Source organism: Pelophylax lessonae (assembly GCF_965119305.1).
Source record: "Pelophylax lessonae genome assembly, chromosome: 3".
NCBI lineage: Eukaryota > Metazoa > Chordata > Amphibia > Anura > Ranidae > Pelophylax > Pelophylax lessonae.
Window position 1 is genome coordinate 245,244,822 of NC_138770.1, and position 18,466 is coordinate 245,263,287.

At 42.7% G+C, this 18,466-nt stretch overlaps 1 protein-coding gene across 2 annotated transcripts in view; it reads left to right on the forward strand.

The window, feature by feature from the left end:
* Positions 1–414: 414 nt before the first annotated feature.
* Positions 415–18,466, forward strand: part of TIPARP (TCDD inducible poly(ADP-ribose) polymerase) — a 56,771-nt gene continuing 38,719 nt past the window's right edge. The window contains exons 1-2 of one of the 2 annotated variants that reach the window (XM_082249536.1): positions 415–627; positions 10,880–11,823. In XM_082249536.1, coding sequence (XP_082105662.1) covers positions 10,907–11,823 — 917 coding nt within the window. In that variant the 5' untranslated portion in view covers positions 415–627; positions 10,880–10,906. The remainder of the gene's footprint in view (positions 628–10,879; positions 11,824–18,466) is intronic. The other variant, XM_082249537.1, reaches the window with a different exon arrangement.

Below are 18,466 nucleotides of genomic sequence, written 5' to 3' on the forward strand. Positions count from 1 at the left end.
AAGCCCCTCCCCCCCAAGGTGTAATGAAGGAGATGACACTGTATACTAAGGAGTTGATTTACTAAAACTGGAGAGTACAAAATCGCATGCAGCTCTACATGGTACCCAATCAGCTTCTAACTTCAGCTTGTTCAATTAAGCTTTAACAAAATAAAGAAAACTAGAAGCTGATTGCTTGGTTTCTATGCACAGCTGCAGCAGGTTTTGCACTCTTCAGTTTTAGTAAATCAACCTGACAGTGACAATTCCATGTCAGCGGCTCTCTCCCACCAGCAGATGGCGCTCGTCACCTCCCCAGCCCTCTTCTTATTACTGTACTCTGGTTAGGAGAAATGATTGTGCAGGCCCCTCCTATTCAGCCCTTCGCTGCTCACGTGGGAGGGACTAAGGGAAGCGATATTTAAAAGCGTCTAATGTAGCATGTGAGGAGTGTGTGTGTGCGGAGTGTACGGGGAGGAATGGGCCGCCGGTCACGTACGGAGCAGCAGGCGAGAGTTGGATAGGAAGCCCTCCTCCTCCTCCCTTCTCCTCCTCCTTCTCCTAGAGGGAGAGAGAGGGGCTCCTCCAGGGGACTACAAGCTGCAGAACTGGGGCTCTCCGGACCTTACACTCTTCATCATCAGGCAGGTAAGTCACCCTGCCCTGGGACTATGTGCTGGAGAGCGGAGCTGGATGGATGGGGAACTTTCCTAGGAGTGTGTTCTATACTGCGGGACAGAACAAAGGATTCCTTCTTATCTTATAAGGGGGCTCTACACACCTACTCTGGGCACACCTACCTACCCCAGGACTGGAAGCTCACACTGCACCCCGATCTCTGCATACCTACCTTCCCTAGGACTGGGGGAGCTAACACTGTACCCCGATCTCTGCATACCTACCTTCCCTAGGACTGGGGGGAGCTAACACTGTACCCCGATCTCTGCATACCTACCTTCCCCAGGACTGGGGGACCTCACACTGCACCCCGATCTCTGCATACCTACCTACTGCAGGACTGGGGGAGCTTACACTGCACCCCGATCTCTGCATACCTACCTTCCCTAGGACTGGGGGAGCTTACACTGCACCCCGATCTCTGCATACCTACCTTCCCTAGGACTGGGGGGAGCTAACACTGTACCCCGATCTCTGCATACCTACCTTCCCTAGGAGTGGGGGACCTCACACTGTACCCCGGTCTCTGCACACCTACCTACCCCAGGACTGGGGGGAACTCACACTGCACCCTGATCTCTGCATACCTACCTTCCCTAGGACTGGGGGAGCTTACACTGCACCCCGATCTCTGCATACCTACCTTCCCTAGGACTGGGGGGAGCTAACACTGTACCCCGATCTCTGCATACCTACCTTCCCTAGGACTGGGGGACCTCACACTGCACCCCGATCTCTGCATACCTACCTACTGCAGGACTGGGGGAGCTTACACTGCACCCCGATCTCTGCATACCTACCTTCCCTAGGACTGGGGGAGCTTACACTGCACCCCGATCTCTGCATACCTACCTTCCCTAGGACTCGGGGACCTCACACTGTACCCCGGTCTCTGCACACCTACCTACCCCAGGACTGGGGGGAACTCACACTGCACCCTGATCTCTGCATACCTACCTTCCCTAGGACTGGGGGAGCTTACACTGCACCTTAATCTCTGCACACTTACCTACCCCAGGACTGTATATCTATAGTCATTATAGACTAATACAAGTTTATATATGGATAGCAATGATCTCATAGCACTGTACAGTCTACTATGACATTTCAGGGACTATTTGGACAGCATTGTTCTCATAATACTATACAATGTGATGGGATATTACAGGGACTTCAGGACTGATCTGCTGTAGACCTCTAGTACGTATGTAGTGATACAACTTTATAAGTACAGCAATGTTCTTATAGCACTGTACAGTTTATGACAGTCTAGTCTGTCTCAACCCTTTTAACACAGAGGAAGCCTTCAAATGACTTTGGTTTTAGGGGACCTCGCTAATAATTACTATATCTACAGCAATAATTATTAGTGTTGTGGTCAGTGAGAAGAGAGCCCTTTTACATTGGTGGTCAGTGAGAAGAGAGCCCTTTTACATTGGTGGTCAGTGAGAAGAGAGGCCCTTTTACATTGGTGGTCAGTGAGAAGAGAGCCCTTTTACATTGGTGGTCAGTGAGAAGAGAGCCCTTTTACATTGGTGGTCAGTGAGAAGAGAGGCCCTTTTACATTGGTGGCCAGTGAGAAGAGAGCCCTTTTACATTGGTGGTCAGTGAGAAGAGAGGCCCTTTTACATTGGTGGTCAGTGAGAAGAGAGCCCTTTTACATTGGTGGTCAGTGAGAAGAGAGGCCCTTTTACATTGGTGGTCAGTGAGAAGAGAGCCCTTTTACATTGGTGGTCAGTGAGAAGAGAGCCCTTTTACATTGGTGGTCAGTGAGAAGAGAGGCCCTTTTACATTGGTGGTCAGTGAGAAGAGAGCCCTTTTACATTGGTGGTCAGTGAGAAGAGAGGCCCTTTTACATTGGTGGTCAGTGAGAAGAGAGCCCTTTTACATTGGTGGTCAGTGAGAAGAGAGGCCCTTTTACATTGGTGGTCAGTGAGAAGAGAGCCCTTTTACATTGGTGGTCAGTGAGAAGAGAGCCCTTTTACATTGGTGGCCAGTGAGAAGAGAGGCCCTTTTACATTGGTGGTCAGTTATAAGAGAGGCCCTTTTACATTGGTGGTCAGTTATAAGAGAGGCCCTTTTACATTGGTGGTCAGTTATAAAAGAGGCCCTTTTACATTGGTGGTCAGTGAGAAGAGAGCCCTTTTACATTGGTGGTCAGTGAGAAGAGAGGCCCTTTTACATTGGTGGTCAGTGAGAAGAGAGCCCTTTTACATTGGTGGTCAGTGAGAAGAGAGCCCTTTTACATTGGTGGTCAGTGAGAAGAGAGGCCCTTTTACATTGGTGGCCAGTGAGAAGAGAGCCCTTTTACATTGGTGGTCAGTGAGAAGAGAGGCCCTTTTACATTGGTGGTCAGTGAGAAGAGAGCCCTTTTACATTGGTGGTCAGTGAGAAGAGAGGCCCTTTTACATTGGTGGTCAGTGAGAAGAGAGCCCTTTTACATTGGTGGTCAGTGAGAAGAGAGCCCTTTTACATTGGTGGTCAGTGAGAAGAGAGGCCCTTTTACATTGGTGGTCAGTGAGAAGAGAGCCCTTTTACATTGGTGGTCAGTGAGAAGAGAGGCCCTTTTACATTGGTGGTCAGTGAGAAGAGAGCCCTTTTACATTGGTGGTCAGTGAGAAGAGAGGCCCTTTTACATTGGTGGTCAGTGAGAAGAGAGCCCTTTTACATTGGTGGTCAGTGAGAAGAGAGCCCTTTTACATTGGTGGCCAGTGAGAAGAGAGGCCCTTTTACATTGGTGGTCAGTTATAAGAGAGGCCCTTTTACATTGGTGGTCAGTTATAAGAGAGGCCCTTTTACATTGGTGGTCAGTTATAAAAGAGGCCCTTTTACATTGGTGGTCAGTGAGAAGAGAGCCCTTTTACATTGGTGGTCAGTTATAAAAGAGGCCCTTTTACATTGGTGGTCAGTGAGAAGAGAGCCCTTTTACATTGGTGGTCAGTGAGAAGAGAGCCCTTTTACATTGGTGGTCAGTTATAAGAGAGGCCCTTTTACATTGGTGGTCAGTTATAAGAGAGGCCCTTTTACATTGGTGGTCAGTTATAAGAGAGGCCCATTTACATTGGTGGTCAGTGAGAAGAGAGCCCCCTTACATTGGTCATCAGTGAGAAGAGAGCCCCCTTACATTGGTCATCAGTGAGAAGAGAGCCCCCTTACATTGGTCATCAGTGAGAAGAGAGCCCCCTTACAGAGAGCTAAAAAGATCATTGTCATGTCAGTGGTTGCAGTTCAGAGAGGCAAAAATTACAAAGAACCCCTAACAAACTCTGGAGGAACCCTAGTTGAGAAATGCTGCTGTAAAGACACATTTTAGGGACTAAAAAGGTGAGGGGCTTTATATCTCATATAGTGATACAACTTTCTATAGACAGCATCATTTTCATAGTACTGTACAGAAACTTCAGAACTGACCTCTAGTACTGCACTGTACAAGGGCTACAGACCTGACCTCTAGTACTCATATACTGATAGCACTGTACAGTACAAAGGCTACAGAAATGACCTCTAGTACTGCACTGTACAAGGGCTACAGACCTGACCTCTAGTACTCATATACTGATAGCACTATACAGTACAAAGGCTACAGAACTGACCTCTAGTACTGCTCTGTACAAGGGCTACAGACCTGACCTCTAGTACTCGTATAGAGATATTGCTTTAAACGCACATCATTGTTCTCATAGCACTGTACAGTGTGAAGGAACATTTCAGGAACTACAAAGCTGTCCAGTTGTAGGATGAGTGATGGTATGATCCAATGCTACGTGGATAGAATATCTGCCATAGCACTGTACACAGTAAGGGAACATTTCACGAACTAGAAAGCTAACCGGCTGTAGCCGTATTATGCTATACATTAATATAATAGTACTGATTAGTGTGAGGTTTTGGGATTGAATTCTTTATCTTTACTAACAATCAATGTATAATAATACATTAGGTGTGACTAAGGTTGGCTATACATTGTAATGTTTAACCTTTGGTTTGCAAACAGGCCCATGTATAGCTTGCAATGCCTATCCACCATGAAGTCTATAGAACATCTATGTACATACCCCATGTAAATAGCCCATGGGGAATGGGCTTGTTTATTCACAAACCATGGACAATGAGGATAAAAACCTTCTCATCCAACATAAACTTTTCTTTGCCTTGGTGTCTAGGGCTATTTTATATTGGACCTAGTGTATATATAGGGGTCATTTGCTAAATGTTCTTTAGACATGCATTCTTTGTATACTGAAACTCAGATTATATAGTGTATACACAAGGGGTGCTTTATTTCTGATGCAGTATATTTTATATGTAATTCAGGTAAGGGTGGCTGTTGATGGACATACATACTCATCTTAATCGGATTCTGGCAAGGACATTGTACCAATATGGACACGACACAATATATCCCAACCTATGTTAATATGTAACTGGGCCCAGTAATCTATACAAAGTCACTTTTTATCCCAGACGAAACATGTTCAAAGGCACTTAGGAGAGTAGCAGTAAAGTAATATATTTGAAATTTGGTTTGGGTTTCTGGAAATTAGAGGAGAGATCATCTTTTAGCTAGAGCAGCACAGGTGTGTTTGCACTACCAGGATCACCAGTGTTGAATTGCCTAGAGGGACAATCAGTCACCATACATGCGGATCCACCTATGATATACGAGATGCATGTAGAAGCACTGAATCATGTATGACTGCACAGTGCTCTGAGGTCTAGCTTACATGGGCGTCAGCTTCAATAAGAACGGTGTGTACTGCGAGCTTTTACAGGGCTTTCAGCAAGCTTTGCTGGAGCCTTTAAAGTGACCATTTAGCTCCAGTTTAAAAATGTTAAACAGAGATCTTAAAACCAGTCTCCTGGCAAAATGTAAATTCCCTCTCCACACCTAAGTCTGCTGTCCATGTCCCTCACCAGTGTGCAGGGACCGGTAACTGGAGATGTACCCATGCCAGCTGGTCTCCTTGCACTTACTTCATTACTCCAGTCCATCTTTTGTATCCTCAGAGGACTGCGCTGCTGGACAGCCAATAGGAAGTTGCGTGCAATCGATTGCTACCTGTGTAGCTTAGACCATAGGGAGCCATTTGTTCCATTTCTTAGTGTTTAATTGCTAGTCCACTGAAGCTTTGGAGAGTTGAAAGCTTTGTCCACAATGTAGTTTAGCCAAATTTCACACCTAATCTTATGTCTAATATGTTCATGGCAATGACTGGCCTGTTTAGAGCTACACTAGGGGATATGATGGAGAACCGGTGTACACATTACCAATCCCTAGGGCTAGTTGCAAAACAGTGGTGCTACAATTCTACAATTCACATGCATTGGTCATTCTGAGGAAGATATTGCTTGTCTATGGTGAGCCCAGAGATGCAGAACGGGGGTCAGTATAAGGGCTTATGGCGACATGCATTGCTTTCCTGCGTTTGGAATGCATATCAAATGCAGGTCAGAAAATCCCATTGAGCAGAACACATGGCAGTTTCATTTAACCTGCGCTGCATTTCTTTGGATGCAAAACGTCATGTTGAGGTGTGTTTGAACATCAGGCAAAGCAGGTCCTACATAGCATTTTCTTGTCAGGACTGCATGCGACAAGAAGGCCTGTCAACGGGAGCCCTAAAAGAGGAGGAACTCTTCTATTAAAGGGGTTACTTGCTGTGTCTAAAGGGCTAAGATATAAGCTGTTAGTCTACATATTGCCGTTAATGAAACGCTTGTGCAGTAGATAGGGATTTCCCTATACGCTGGATAGGTAACTTCTAGATCAAAGATTTCACTCACTTATTGAGACTACTTTTCTCACAAAGAAATCTTTTTATTTGTCATATTCTAGTCATGGATAGACATATGTTGGATAACAACACTGTTAGAAGATGATGCACAATGTACGATCTCTGACATAATGGAGGTGTCTGTCATTTGAGGGACTTCCAAGGTTCCCATGGGCTCCTGTTGTATGGTTTTAATGAACATTGCAATCTGGGGGATTCTGTTTGTCTTTGCTCAATGAATTCCCATAAGTTGTAGTGAAGAAAACAGAATTACATCATGTTCTAACGTATGCCCACATTAATACACGGGTCATGTTCAGCTTTCTGTCAGCATGGTGGTGCAATGCACAATCTCATTGATTAAAAGGAATTGGCGTCCCAGTTTAATTGGCACACCAGTGTAGCATCGGGGAGTTCTGTCTCTTGGTTGATTGGCATTTGGCAGCAATAATTAATGGTATACCACTTGCAGAGTTTTGTTCCCAACTTGGTCGGGTATAAAAATGTCAGTATTAGGCTAGATACAAAACAAGAAGTCAGGCAGCTCTGTGAAAGGCTTTTATTCCTTTATTTTACATTCATGTTTATCCTTTGTTGGTTGGTTGAGGTGAAAAAATGTAAGGATTTCCTATATATTTAATTGGGACATTACGTACCAAATATAAAATCACTGAGTGGGAAAATGTAAATGTAGTGTGATCCCAGTCATCGTCAGATGTCAGGGAGTGAAATGGTGCCTTTATTAACCGGATTGTTCTTTGTTGCCAGTCAGTATGGTTACCAGATGGAATAGATCTTCTAGCTATCAAATCTTTACATCATGTTCAGTCACCTTTCTGAAATGTATGGCCAGCTTTGTTAAATTGACTGAATATGTTTAGATAATAATATAAACCAAAAAAGCCCGGAGCTCCGTGTCCTGGTCACCAATGAGACTATGTTTAGATAATAAACTTAGATGGCATTGTGGCGTGTGTGGAAAGCATGGCATGAGAAGAGAACAAAGGAAATCATAGAAATCCATTCATTTGTGGGCATTATAATATATACTTCTACCACAGGGATGTATAAATAAAAGTAAGATTTACAATTTAGGTAAGGATCATTTCATCGTCTCATATTGGTTATTTAGGAGAATAAAGAGCTTAGGGTAGCCATACACGTGAGGCGATCGTCATCTGGCCAATCAAACTGGGATACAATTGTATGCCTGTGAACGCGCTGTCATCTCTGCAGACACTCCTGCTTGACCAATCACAAGAGATAACGATAGAGCCATGATAAGGAGAGTTCCTAAAACAATTTCTATTGTTTCCTCAAGATAAGACAGGCGCCAAGTGTCTGTCCAGTGCATAGAAGGGCATGTTTATTGAAAATAATGGTGAATCTTTATGGAAAGATAGGCATCCTTTGGCTTTCAAACAACAATGTGGACAAAACATAACCATCTAGTTTATAAGCTGTTATTATTATATCCTGTGTTGGTGCATTTATGAGCCTATATAACCACTTGGTGTAAATAACGACAGCATGTAATTACCTCACAAGACGTTTCAGCAGGTCAAAGTGAACCTGGGCTGATCTCTTGCTGTGGGTTCTTCATACCACTGCTCATCACTCTATGGTATTACACAAAAAAGCCTTGGAACAGTGACATCTGCAGTCTTACTTATAGTTTTCCACCATTTTAAGGCTTCATGTACACTATCCTACACTGGCAGCTCCTAAACTCAACTCTATAAAAGTCTATGGTCTATGTACATGAAGGCTTTTAGCAGAGTTTAGGAGCTGCCATGTTTAGGTAAGCTTTAACCACCCTCTTCTGAACACGGAAGAATCGCGTTCAGGATAGGAACGTTTTGACTGCCGACCATGGGAAAAAGCTATTTAGCAATGTTTTGCGTTTTCTCGCAGCTTTGGTAAATGTAGACCAGTGCACTTGAAGCCCTAAAAGGATTGCTCTACAGTACTTAAAGAGATAGGGCAGTAGTGTTTTTACTTTTGTAGTACTACTACTACTAGTACTACTTTTATCTGGTCCTTTGAACAGTAAAACATTTGTTGCTTTAGGTTTCTGGCACACTGAGACCTAAAAACGCCAAATTCGTAGGCAGTCAAGGAAGTTTCTTTACTGATAAAAATGCACCCTATTGCTTTTAATGGGCCTGTACACACAAAAGTGTAAACTTGCTCTGCGTATAGATCAGTTAACAAAAAAAAAAAGAATCTGCATTGCCGGTCAGTATGTTTTTGCACGTACGCGCAAATACGCACATATGCCAAACTCCCTTGAAAAGCTAAAAGATTTTTTCATGCATGTGTATACCTACGGGCAAATACGGACAACAAGTGCTATACAGTCCATCCTCACATTTGTTCTGCTAAGTATGTCTGATGTTCATACACACCCTTAAAGTTTACCTGCTGGACCATGGCTGCTGCCTTGAAGGCTAAGCTTACCTTTTACATAAACTGGCCCCTGCAGACAAGGGGCCCAGCAGTTTAAAAAATCCACTCTGCCATTTATAAAAATATTGTTATGCAAATGGCATACCTGTAGGCATTTTCTGTCATCCATGAAGTCCTACCAACCTAGGTCCTAACTTATTTCCAGGAGATAGTAGTTGTCATGCACTCGCCCCCAGCATTGCAAGATCAAGCGAGCTTCCTGATTCAAAAGCCATGTAGAGACGATTGAGAGGGGATATGATATCAATGTACAAATACTGTACTGGCGACCCTAGCATAAGGAACACACTATTCAGAGAAAGGGAATACAATAAGACACGTGTAGTGTATAGAGAGAAATAGCCGCACTCCAACTTGAAGGTGAAAAATATCAAATCTGTTTTATTCAAATTCAAAAAATAAAATCAATTCAAGGTGTATCCATAATACAGTCAGAGACAAGAGATGGGCGCATAGTAGTTGGTTGGTTACATGGTTACGACTAAGCGGACGTTTATCCGTGAAATGCGTCAACTACTATGCGCCCATCTCTTGTCTCTGACTGTATTATGGATACACTTTGAATTGATTTTATTTTTTGGATTCGAATAAAACAGATTTTATATTTTTCACCTTCAAATTGGAGTGCGGCTATTTCTCTCTATACATTACAGTTGTCTGGACTGCGGATCCTTGCTGCACCTTATTTTGATGGTTTGGGATTACCTTATCACTGGAGCGGTTCTCTTTGCCCTTTCTGCTGATCTGTGACAATAAGACATGTGGCCACTCACTAAAACTAGAGGAAAAATGGTTTAACCTTAAAATACGGAGGGGGTTCTTCACTGTGAGAGCAGTAAGGATGTGGAATTCTCTTCAACAAGCAGTCGTATCAGCAGGGAGCATCGATAGTTTCAAAAAACTATTAGATGGGCACCTTAAAGACCACAACATACAGGGGTATGCAATGTACGGTTAACAGCAAACACACACACACATCATAGGTTGAACTGGATGGACTGATGTAGTTTTTCAACCTCACTAACTATGTAACTATGTAGTGCGCGCTCTTTTTCCCTGTCCCAGCAAGGCCTAGCCAAGCACTGCTGGGATAGAGGGAGAGAGCGTACTGCGCGTGCATGGCTTTGGAATCAGCATTCACTTCTGCGTTGCTGGGGATAAGCATCCAATGTCTCCCGTGTCCTGGAAAAAGTCAGGATGTAGGACTGTACAAATAAATGGCTTCATGGGTGACAGATAAGGCCTAAAGGTAAAAAACAATATTTTTACAGCCGGCGCAGTGCAATTTAATCTACAGGGACCCCTTGTCTGCATAGGTCAGTAAAAATAAAAGGTGAACTTAGCCTTGGAGGCTTAGTGATCTGTCTCACAGATGGGAAAGAGAAAATGGACATGTGAATGTGTCAGACTGGGTGTGTATCAGAGCGCAAGATAGTGAGTGAGACAGGGTGTGTACACATGTGACATTAGACAGCCTTTTAGTCAGCCTGTGCCTGTCTGTTTCGCTAAACCTGTTTGCAATATACTGTGTTTTTTCTTCATGGCTTCTGCTGTAATGTAAATAAAAGGTGAGACGTGTGCAAAGATCTGATGTTGTCATGTGCAAGTATTTGTGGCTTTGGATACTGAGCGGCAAACCACCCTAAGGTGCAATGTACATTCCTTTGTTGTCGATGCCTGTAAAGTGTGGGCAACTGATGTATCCACTCAACATTCTTCTGATTCATAGGTGCATTTAGCAAAGAGAATTCCTAACATTTCTGTTCGGACCTCTGCACTTGCATTATTATTCTATGTTGCCCCCCTACTTTGAATTTTTACCCTATGCCTTCTTATAGTTGTACGAATGGCTGCTAAGTTTTGGTGATTCCTAATAAATTACAGTAGGTCTAAGCTGCACACACATTATTATATGCTGAATAGTGTTCTGTTATCACAACCAACAATTAAATGTCTATCTGCATTCTTTTTCTGTGTAGGTTAGACTGGAAACTGCGGTCATCAACATGGAGGATGCTTTACGAGTAATGGACGCAGGATCTGTGGGTGATTGTGCATTAAAGGGATCGGAAGTGTCCAGCAGGGAGTTTTCTAGGCACACTGATAAAATTCCTTTGGTGAAACCTTGTTTTAAAAAGAAGCCAGCCCAGAAAATATTAGACGCGGAAACCCTACATGCTTTGCAACCAATCTTCACTAGTTTTTTAGGGTCTGGTACTCTTAATGGGTTATTTGTGTCCAATGATCAAGCTGGGACTGCTAGTAATCTTTGTGAACCCCTTGTGAAGAAAGCACTAGGCTCTCAAAGTACTGCACTGATATCTGGGAGTTCAAGTCTTAGGCCTGTAACAGAGCACCCTACATCTGTACATGGCACACAAGAGCTGGAGGAAGAGCAGGCATCTGTAATAGAGAGCACAGAACCCTCCTTTCCTCCAGAAAGCACTAGTGGAACTGTTCCTAACACTGCCAATGGCTCCTTCCAGGATCCTCTTTTACAAACAAATTCTAGCGATCCCACCAACCCAATCTGCCTGGACAAGATGTTAGAAAGTTATTCATCTGGGTTATTCCAGGACACCAGTCTTCTGGACCAATACAATGTGAGCCAAAATAATCATTCAAACACTGGGATATTTGAGGACAAAACAGAAGAAGCATCTCTACTTCTCGTGTTTGAACTTTTGAATCAGCTTCAATATCATGTCCATCAGAAGGAGGGGATTGACATTTGTGTGGAATTCTTACAAGGCTTATGTTTTTATGGTAAAGATTGCCAAAAACATCATACAGTGTTGCCGTATCATTGGCAAGTTAGGAAACGTAGCACTGGCCTTTGGCAAAGCATAAATGACGATTCCCAGGAGCACCTGGAAAGACTGTACTGTAGCCCGGATAGTGACAGAATCAAACTGCGATATCAGTAAGTATTTAAAGCGGAAGTCGTTTGTTTAATCGTGTTAATAGTGGTGTGCTAATTTGTAATAGATGTTTGAGGTTGAGTTTTATTGACCTGCATGATATGACTCGGTTCATATTTTATTTGTGACGTTCCGTCAACCCAGCACCATATAAGGTAGAAACAGCTCAAGATGAAATGATGAGAATGTCATTTGTGCTACCCCCTCAGGGCTTCTGTAACCTTTTTTTTTTTTTCTACATGTCCTGCTATACATAACTTGATGTAGCCTTTGTGAACAGTGTAATGTAACAAACCTGATTGGTAACTCAAACACTAGTGTAATCGTATGCTTCTAGATAATTATTAGTATAGCATTGGTTCAAAAATTGCAATATTTGATGCTACCTACTGTATATTGCATTTTATTATTCTGTCAACTTTGATGCTGGCCTCTGATTGGTGCTAGTGTCTTTGCATATATTTTTATCTTGGCCAAATGACCTAGTATGTGTATAATCCCTTTTTTCAGTATGAGTGAGCCTTGTGGGAACACTCTTCTGCCAGGTGGAATCACCAATTTAAATGAATGCGATACCATTGCTGGTTGTGTATACGAATGTGTGTGTCTTTCCTTTATTGCAAAAGAACTGTTAGAACTATTTGACTGTCTGGATTACTATCACTCATGTTTTCTGTGAAGGTTCCCAGTTTCCCAAGTCATGGCACTGTATATCTAGTGGTAGTTTGTCACTTTCAATTGGCCTTACTCTGCAATGTTAAAGACATTTTTTAGCTTATCCAAGCTTTTTGCAGTCACTGTACCCTTTACACTTGGTTCACATTAAATGTGGGTGAGGGAATTGCAGCCATTCCACAACCCACAGTGAAATTAGGCAGAGCTGCCATTCATCCTGAGTGGCACCCCCATGCATGTAAAAACACAGTGAGTTTGCAGGAACCACGGGGAAATTACATGATCAAGATGAATGGACTGCTGTGCCCCAGCAAACACAGCCCGCACACATGCATAGGTGTGAACCCAGCTGTAAAAGTACAAAAAATCTTTGGACCACACAGTCCGAAATACAAAAAAACGTAAATGTTACTTACTATCAGTGGAAAACCTGAGTCTGAGATTAGTGCACAATCACCTTAATGAAATGTAATGGGACAGTAGTCAGGATCTTTGATATACCCTTAAAATTAGAATAAAAACTTATATACATGCTTCTATTTATAAAAAAGACAAAGACTCAAGACTTGGCTTAAAATTGTCCGCGGCCATTTATTACTGGTTAAGCTTCAATAAATAATCAATACATTTTATTAAAATCCAGACAACCCAGCCATTACAGCTCAGGCTGCATCAATAAATAAAGCAATTTTTTCTTCAAAACAAACTCCCATACTCAATAACATACTTGTCCACCCTTGCATAGTTGCAAGAGTGACCTTCCACATAACAAACAGCCGCGACATAAGGGGAGGGGGGGTTGGGAAACTCCAATGTTGAGTGCTGTGAGGTGAATGAGCCCCTCAGGTAATGCCAGCTCCTTATATAACCTATTGGAATGTTCTAGAAATTCCTAAGGTGCCTTCCCACTTTCCTCACTAACTGACCTATCACCTGACAGACTGCCTAAACTCCACCCTTAACTACAATATCTCCAGGCAGGTTCCCTGAGGTAAATTCTCCCTGCTATCTTCCCGCCTAAACCTGACTGGAAATATTCTGACCTGCCACTTATCCCATGAGAAAAAGGGGGGCATATAAAATGCCCCTTTTTCTTTCATTCTCATCAGAAGACTCCCTGTACGTCAGAGGTCCCCTCTTTACCTCAGTGTCACTCCTTCAAGTCAACCACATAAAAGACTCTATAATTACATCAAAGGTTCCCCCATCACATTGCAGCCCCCTCATGACATCAGTGCATCCCCCCATTCCCATCAGGTCCCCCTATTACATCAGATTCCCCCCATTACAGAATCCTCTCATCAAATCAGAAGCCCCATCCTTCCCATCAGAGTACCCCTTTTACATCAAAATTCACCCACAGATATGAAAGCCCCTCATCAGAATCCTCTCTTTCCATCAGTAGCGTTACATCTTATGGCTCCAGCAGCATGGCAGAAGGTGGAGCAGATCTGGATGGAAGTGCACTTCTATCCTCTTCTGAATGCTCGCGAGTGACCGTTCATGCTGATCCAGGGCAAACTGCATCCCATGTTTGAGGATGCAAGGTAGGGGGAGCATAATAGCGACCCCCTACCTATGGGACCTGGGACTGACCCAAATTGGCTGTTAAACAGTTAAATTAATTTAATTGGATACTTACCTGTCATGTGATTTTTTAAGTCTTCTAGAATGTTCAGCAGCTAGTCAGGTGACCCAAGGTACCTATAAGAAGAAAGAAGTTGGTCGTTAGAGCGGAGGTGATAGCAGAAGATGCATCCCTCCCTTTCGCCCATTGTTGTGGTCCTTTATAGAGTGGTCTTGTCCCTTCTGCTAAAGGGGACAGTGTGTTTTGTTTGTTACCTAATAGAAGGTTCGAGCTGTAATGGCTGAACTATTTATATGTTTAAACAAGTACTTTGGTGATTTTATGTAGTTAGTGTAAAGTTTCTAACACACACTGAGAATATCCGACGAATGATCACTTTTTTTTTTTGCATGCTAGTCTCATATCGAAAACCAAAGTTAGGAACTAACTAAAGCAGGGATTCCCAAACTACAGCCCTGCAGCTGTTACAGAACTACATATCCCATGAGGCATTGTAAAACTCTGAACATTCACATACATGACTAGACATGATGGGAATTGTAGTTCCTGAACAACTGGAGGGCCGTAGTTTGGGAATCCATGAACTAAGTCGTATGACAGAATACTACTTCGGAAGTGATGTAATGAATTGTAATATATTCGCTTATTTCTGAGCATGCATGGTCTTGGTCACACAATTTTTTTTTCATACAAATACCATACTAACTAAATGAAAGCAATTTGTTCTGTTATCGTACCAGAAAAATTTTTGTGCTTGTCCCTTCGGATATTTTTGCATGAACTATCGTGTTTGGCTCTCGAAAGCAGTGTACTAATGATCAGATTATTAGACGATTGCTCCAAAAGTGGTATTTTTTCATTTGATTTTTTTCATTGAGTGTACTAGACATACCTAAAAGTATTGGTATAAATAAAAAAATGATTATTATTGGTCAAATTTTTATTACTATACCAATAATAAAGGGATGCGGCCATTTCCTACCATGATACCTTGGTTAGTCTCCTATTCTTACATAGATGCGGTATTTAGGTTTGGTCTCCGGTCCCAATGCTGACTTATTTAAACATTTCTTCAGTTCTGTTGAATGTCAGGAAAATGCCCCAACATTTACAAATATAAGGTCGTTTTTGAACACTAAGAACTGAAAAAAAGGCTTGGATAAGCTATTGGCGCTTTTCCACTGCATGGAACCGAACGGTACGGCTCTCAAAAACAGTACCTACTCGATTGTGGTTCCAAGAGGTACCATACCCGGTACCATATCCCACAATCCTTTGCATGCAGTCACTACTAGCCACTAATTGGTCAGAGAATCCCACCCACCCCGTTGTTATCCCTTCCACTTAACTTTAGTACTACTTTAGTGGAAAAGCAAACCGTACCGTACCGAACCGTTCCAACACCGTACCATGCGGTACCAGCAGTGGAAAAGCAAACCGGGCCGAGTAGAGCCGAGCCGGTACTCGTAGTGGAAAAGTGCCATATGAAATGTCTTCAACATTACATAATAAGTCTAGTTAAATGTGACTACTGCTGGACATACCACCACAAGTTGTTTCATTGATCACGTACATCTATATTGAGCTGTGTTTGTTTGTGGTGATGTCTTTTGTGTTCATTGTTTTTTTTAGAAACCTGTCTGCTTATTTTTATGGACCAAATGAAGCCTTTGTGTAGTGTTTACCCCATCACAAGATGCTAAGCTTGGTCAGAGCGTCAGTACCCAGAAAGTTTGAGGCTTTCTGTGGTTGTAATTAACTCCCTGAAGTCAGCGTGGGCCATTTACTCAGAGAGATCAATAAAAAGTCTTCATGGTCACAGCAACCTATGCTTCCCAGTATTTGAAGGCAGTGTTGTGTTTCCTGGCAACAGGGCAAAAATAATTGAGTGTTGAGCCATTCTAAGGAGTTCCCAAACAAGCCGGAGCTGCACAAGCATGGTTACCACAGTACATGGACAAAGCTGTTAATCTCTTGTGGTCAGATGGGCTCAGCAGGCCTATCTGTTTATCATGGGCAAAACCAGGAAGTGCCTGCTTAGCATTTTACATAACCCTGAGAGGCCAAGTAGGGTAACTGTTTGTTCCTGTTTTTAAACATTGTTTCCTTGGCATTGCAAGCAATTCATGCCCTGTCATCTGCAACACATCCCATTGTTCCTTGTTATAGAAACAGCCTTCTGTTTCTTTACTCGCCTGTTTACTATGATTCATAAATAGGTGATCATTACTCAGGTAGCCAAAGAACATGAACTGAGATAACTTTAACAATGTTCTAAGTTGCAGGAATTTATGGCTTTCATTCTATCAGCAGATGCTCACTAAATAAATAATACATTGCTGTATCACAGTTGGTAGAGATCAATAGAGCCGACCAACATCTGTTTGGGCAGAGCCTTTTACACCATTCTTGTAATAAATAGATATCATATCTTTTGTTTTGTTTCACAAGTTTGTTTCACAAGATCATTACAGTTTTAGTTATGATCTGTCATTTATATACCTATCTTTACTTGTTCTCACACTTATCGGACTAAGGCTATGGGGTTGATTTACCAAAACTGGAATGGCCTAGTGACTCATAGGGGGAGATTTACTAATATTGGAGAGTGGAAAATCTGGGGCAGCTGTGCATGGTAGCCAATCAGCTTCTAACTTCACTTGTTCAATTAAGCTTTGACAAAAAATCCTGGAAGCTGATTGGTTTCTAGGCAGAGCTGCACCAGATTTTGCACTAGAAGGTGGGAAAGCGCAAAATATGGTGCAGCTCTGCATAGAAACCAATCAGCTTCTAGGTTTTATTGTCAAAGCTGTCAAAGCAAATTGAACAAGCTGAAGTTAGAAGCTGATTGGCTACCATGCACAGCTGCACCAGATTCTGAGCGCTCCAGTTTTAGTAGCTCTCCCCCTATGAGTCACTAGGCCATTCCATGTTGCATAGCTCTTCCAAAGATGGTGGGCTTTCATGGTCAAAAAATGTGCTCTTATAATGACCCTGTCATGGGGTTTGTCAGCTGTATTGCCTTCAGCCAAAGGCTATTAGTGAATTGTTTATTCCTAATGGAAGGTGTAAGCACATGTGTACATGTGACCTCAACATTACAGCATCCTAATGATCTCAGATTATAGCTTGCTTTTTCATTGACTTTTTTTTTCCATTACAGACAGTAGATATTGTTCTCCAATTTTGTGAGCTGGAAAAGGTTTTGAAGATCTGGGTTTGCAGAATTGATAGAACACTGTGAACATTTTACCCACATTTATTTAAATAATAAAAAAAAAAAGCTTTAGTTTTTGCATTGGAACCACAATGGCAGTTGAAAAATTGATGGAGGAGGGTGGTTTGGGGGTGGAGGGCTGCGGACTTATGAAACATGATCAGAAAGGTGGACTTAGTTTTTAAAAATGGGTAGTGCTGTATAACCAGTGTGTGTAGCTAGCATCACCGTTAAAAGCCCAAACTCTTTAAAGGAGAAGTATGGCCAACGTTTTTTGACTATGCTTCTTCAAGGTGGGTCACAAGAGTGCAGTTAGTTCTTCACTCCTGTGATCTGTTGTCAGCTGATGTCATAGAGCCGATCCAGGCTTTGAAAAGATCCTGACTATATGGACCGACATCTGTCTCAGCCTCTCAGTGAGCTGCTGAGAGCCTGAGCCAGCCACTCCTGCACCCTCCCCAGCCCGGCGCTCCAGTGAGTGCTGAAGGGGCAGAGTAGAGAGTCCGTGACTGACAGTCACCAGCTCTGTGCAGGCTGAGGATCAAGAGCAGCAGAGTTTGATCGCTCAGTTCTCAGTTTTAGAACCTGCAGGGGACAGGTACTGCTTGGATAAGTGCTGCAGCCATCTAGGCTTTTTTGCGATTCCCAGATTTCTCTTTTAAGGAATGGAAACCGAACTGCATTAAATGATGTTGGATGACTAGACAACTACTCCATTGTGTTTTTTTTCTTCCCTGTGACTTTGGCTTGAGTTGTATTTCTGGTTCTTGTCATTTACACTTTCCCTAGGAGATGGCTCAGCGACAGACCTCAGTGTTTTAGACTGTTGCCCCTGGAGAAGCCACAGTCTCTCAGTACACTGCAATTATCCCGGCACTCTGCAATTTTAGCCGTAACACATATTTTCCTAGATGATGTGTGTTGGCTATGTCTATTTTGGTAGTTCCTGTTTTGCAGTAATGTGCATATATATACGGCATTGGGGAATTTGTAAGATAAAGCTGGAGTTCGGTCAGACATAGGTGACTTTTGTCCTTGTCCAACTACTATTGTGCAGTAGGGGAATGCTACACAGACATTTTCATTCTGTGTTTAGTTGTATAGGTGCTGTTGTACATGATCAACAGAAAGAGGCTAGAATTACACTTGTCACCACAGTTGTCAA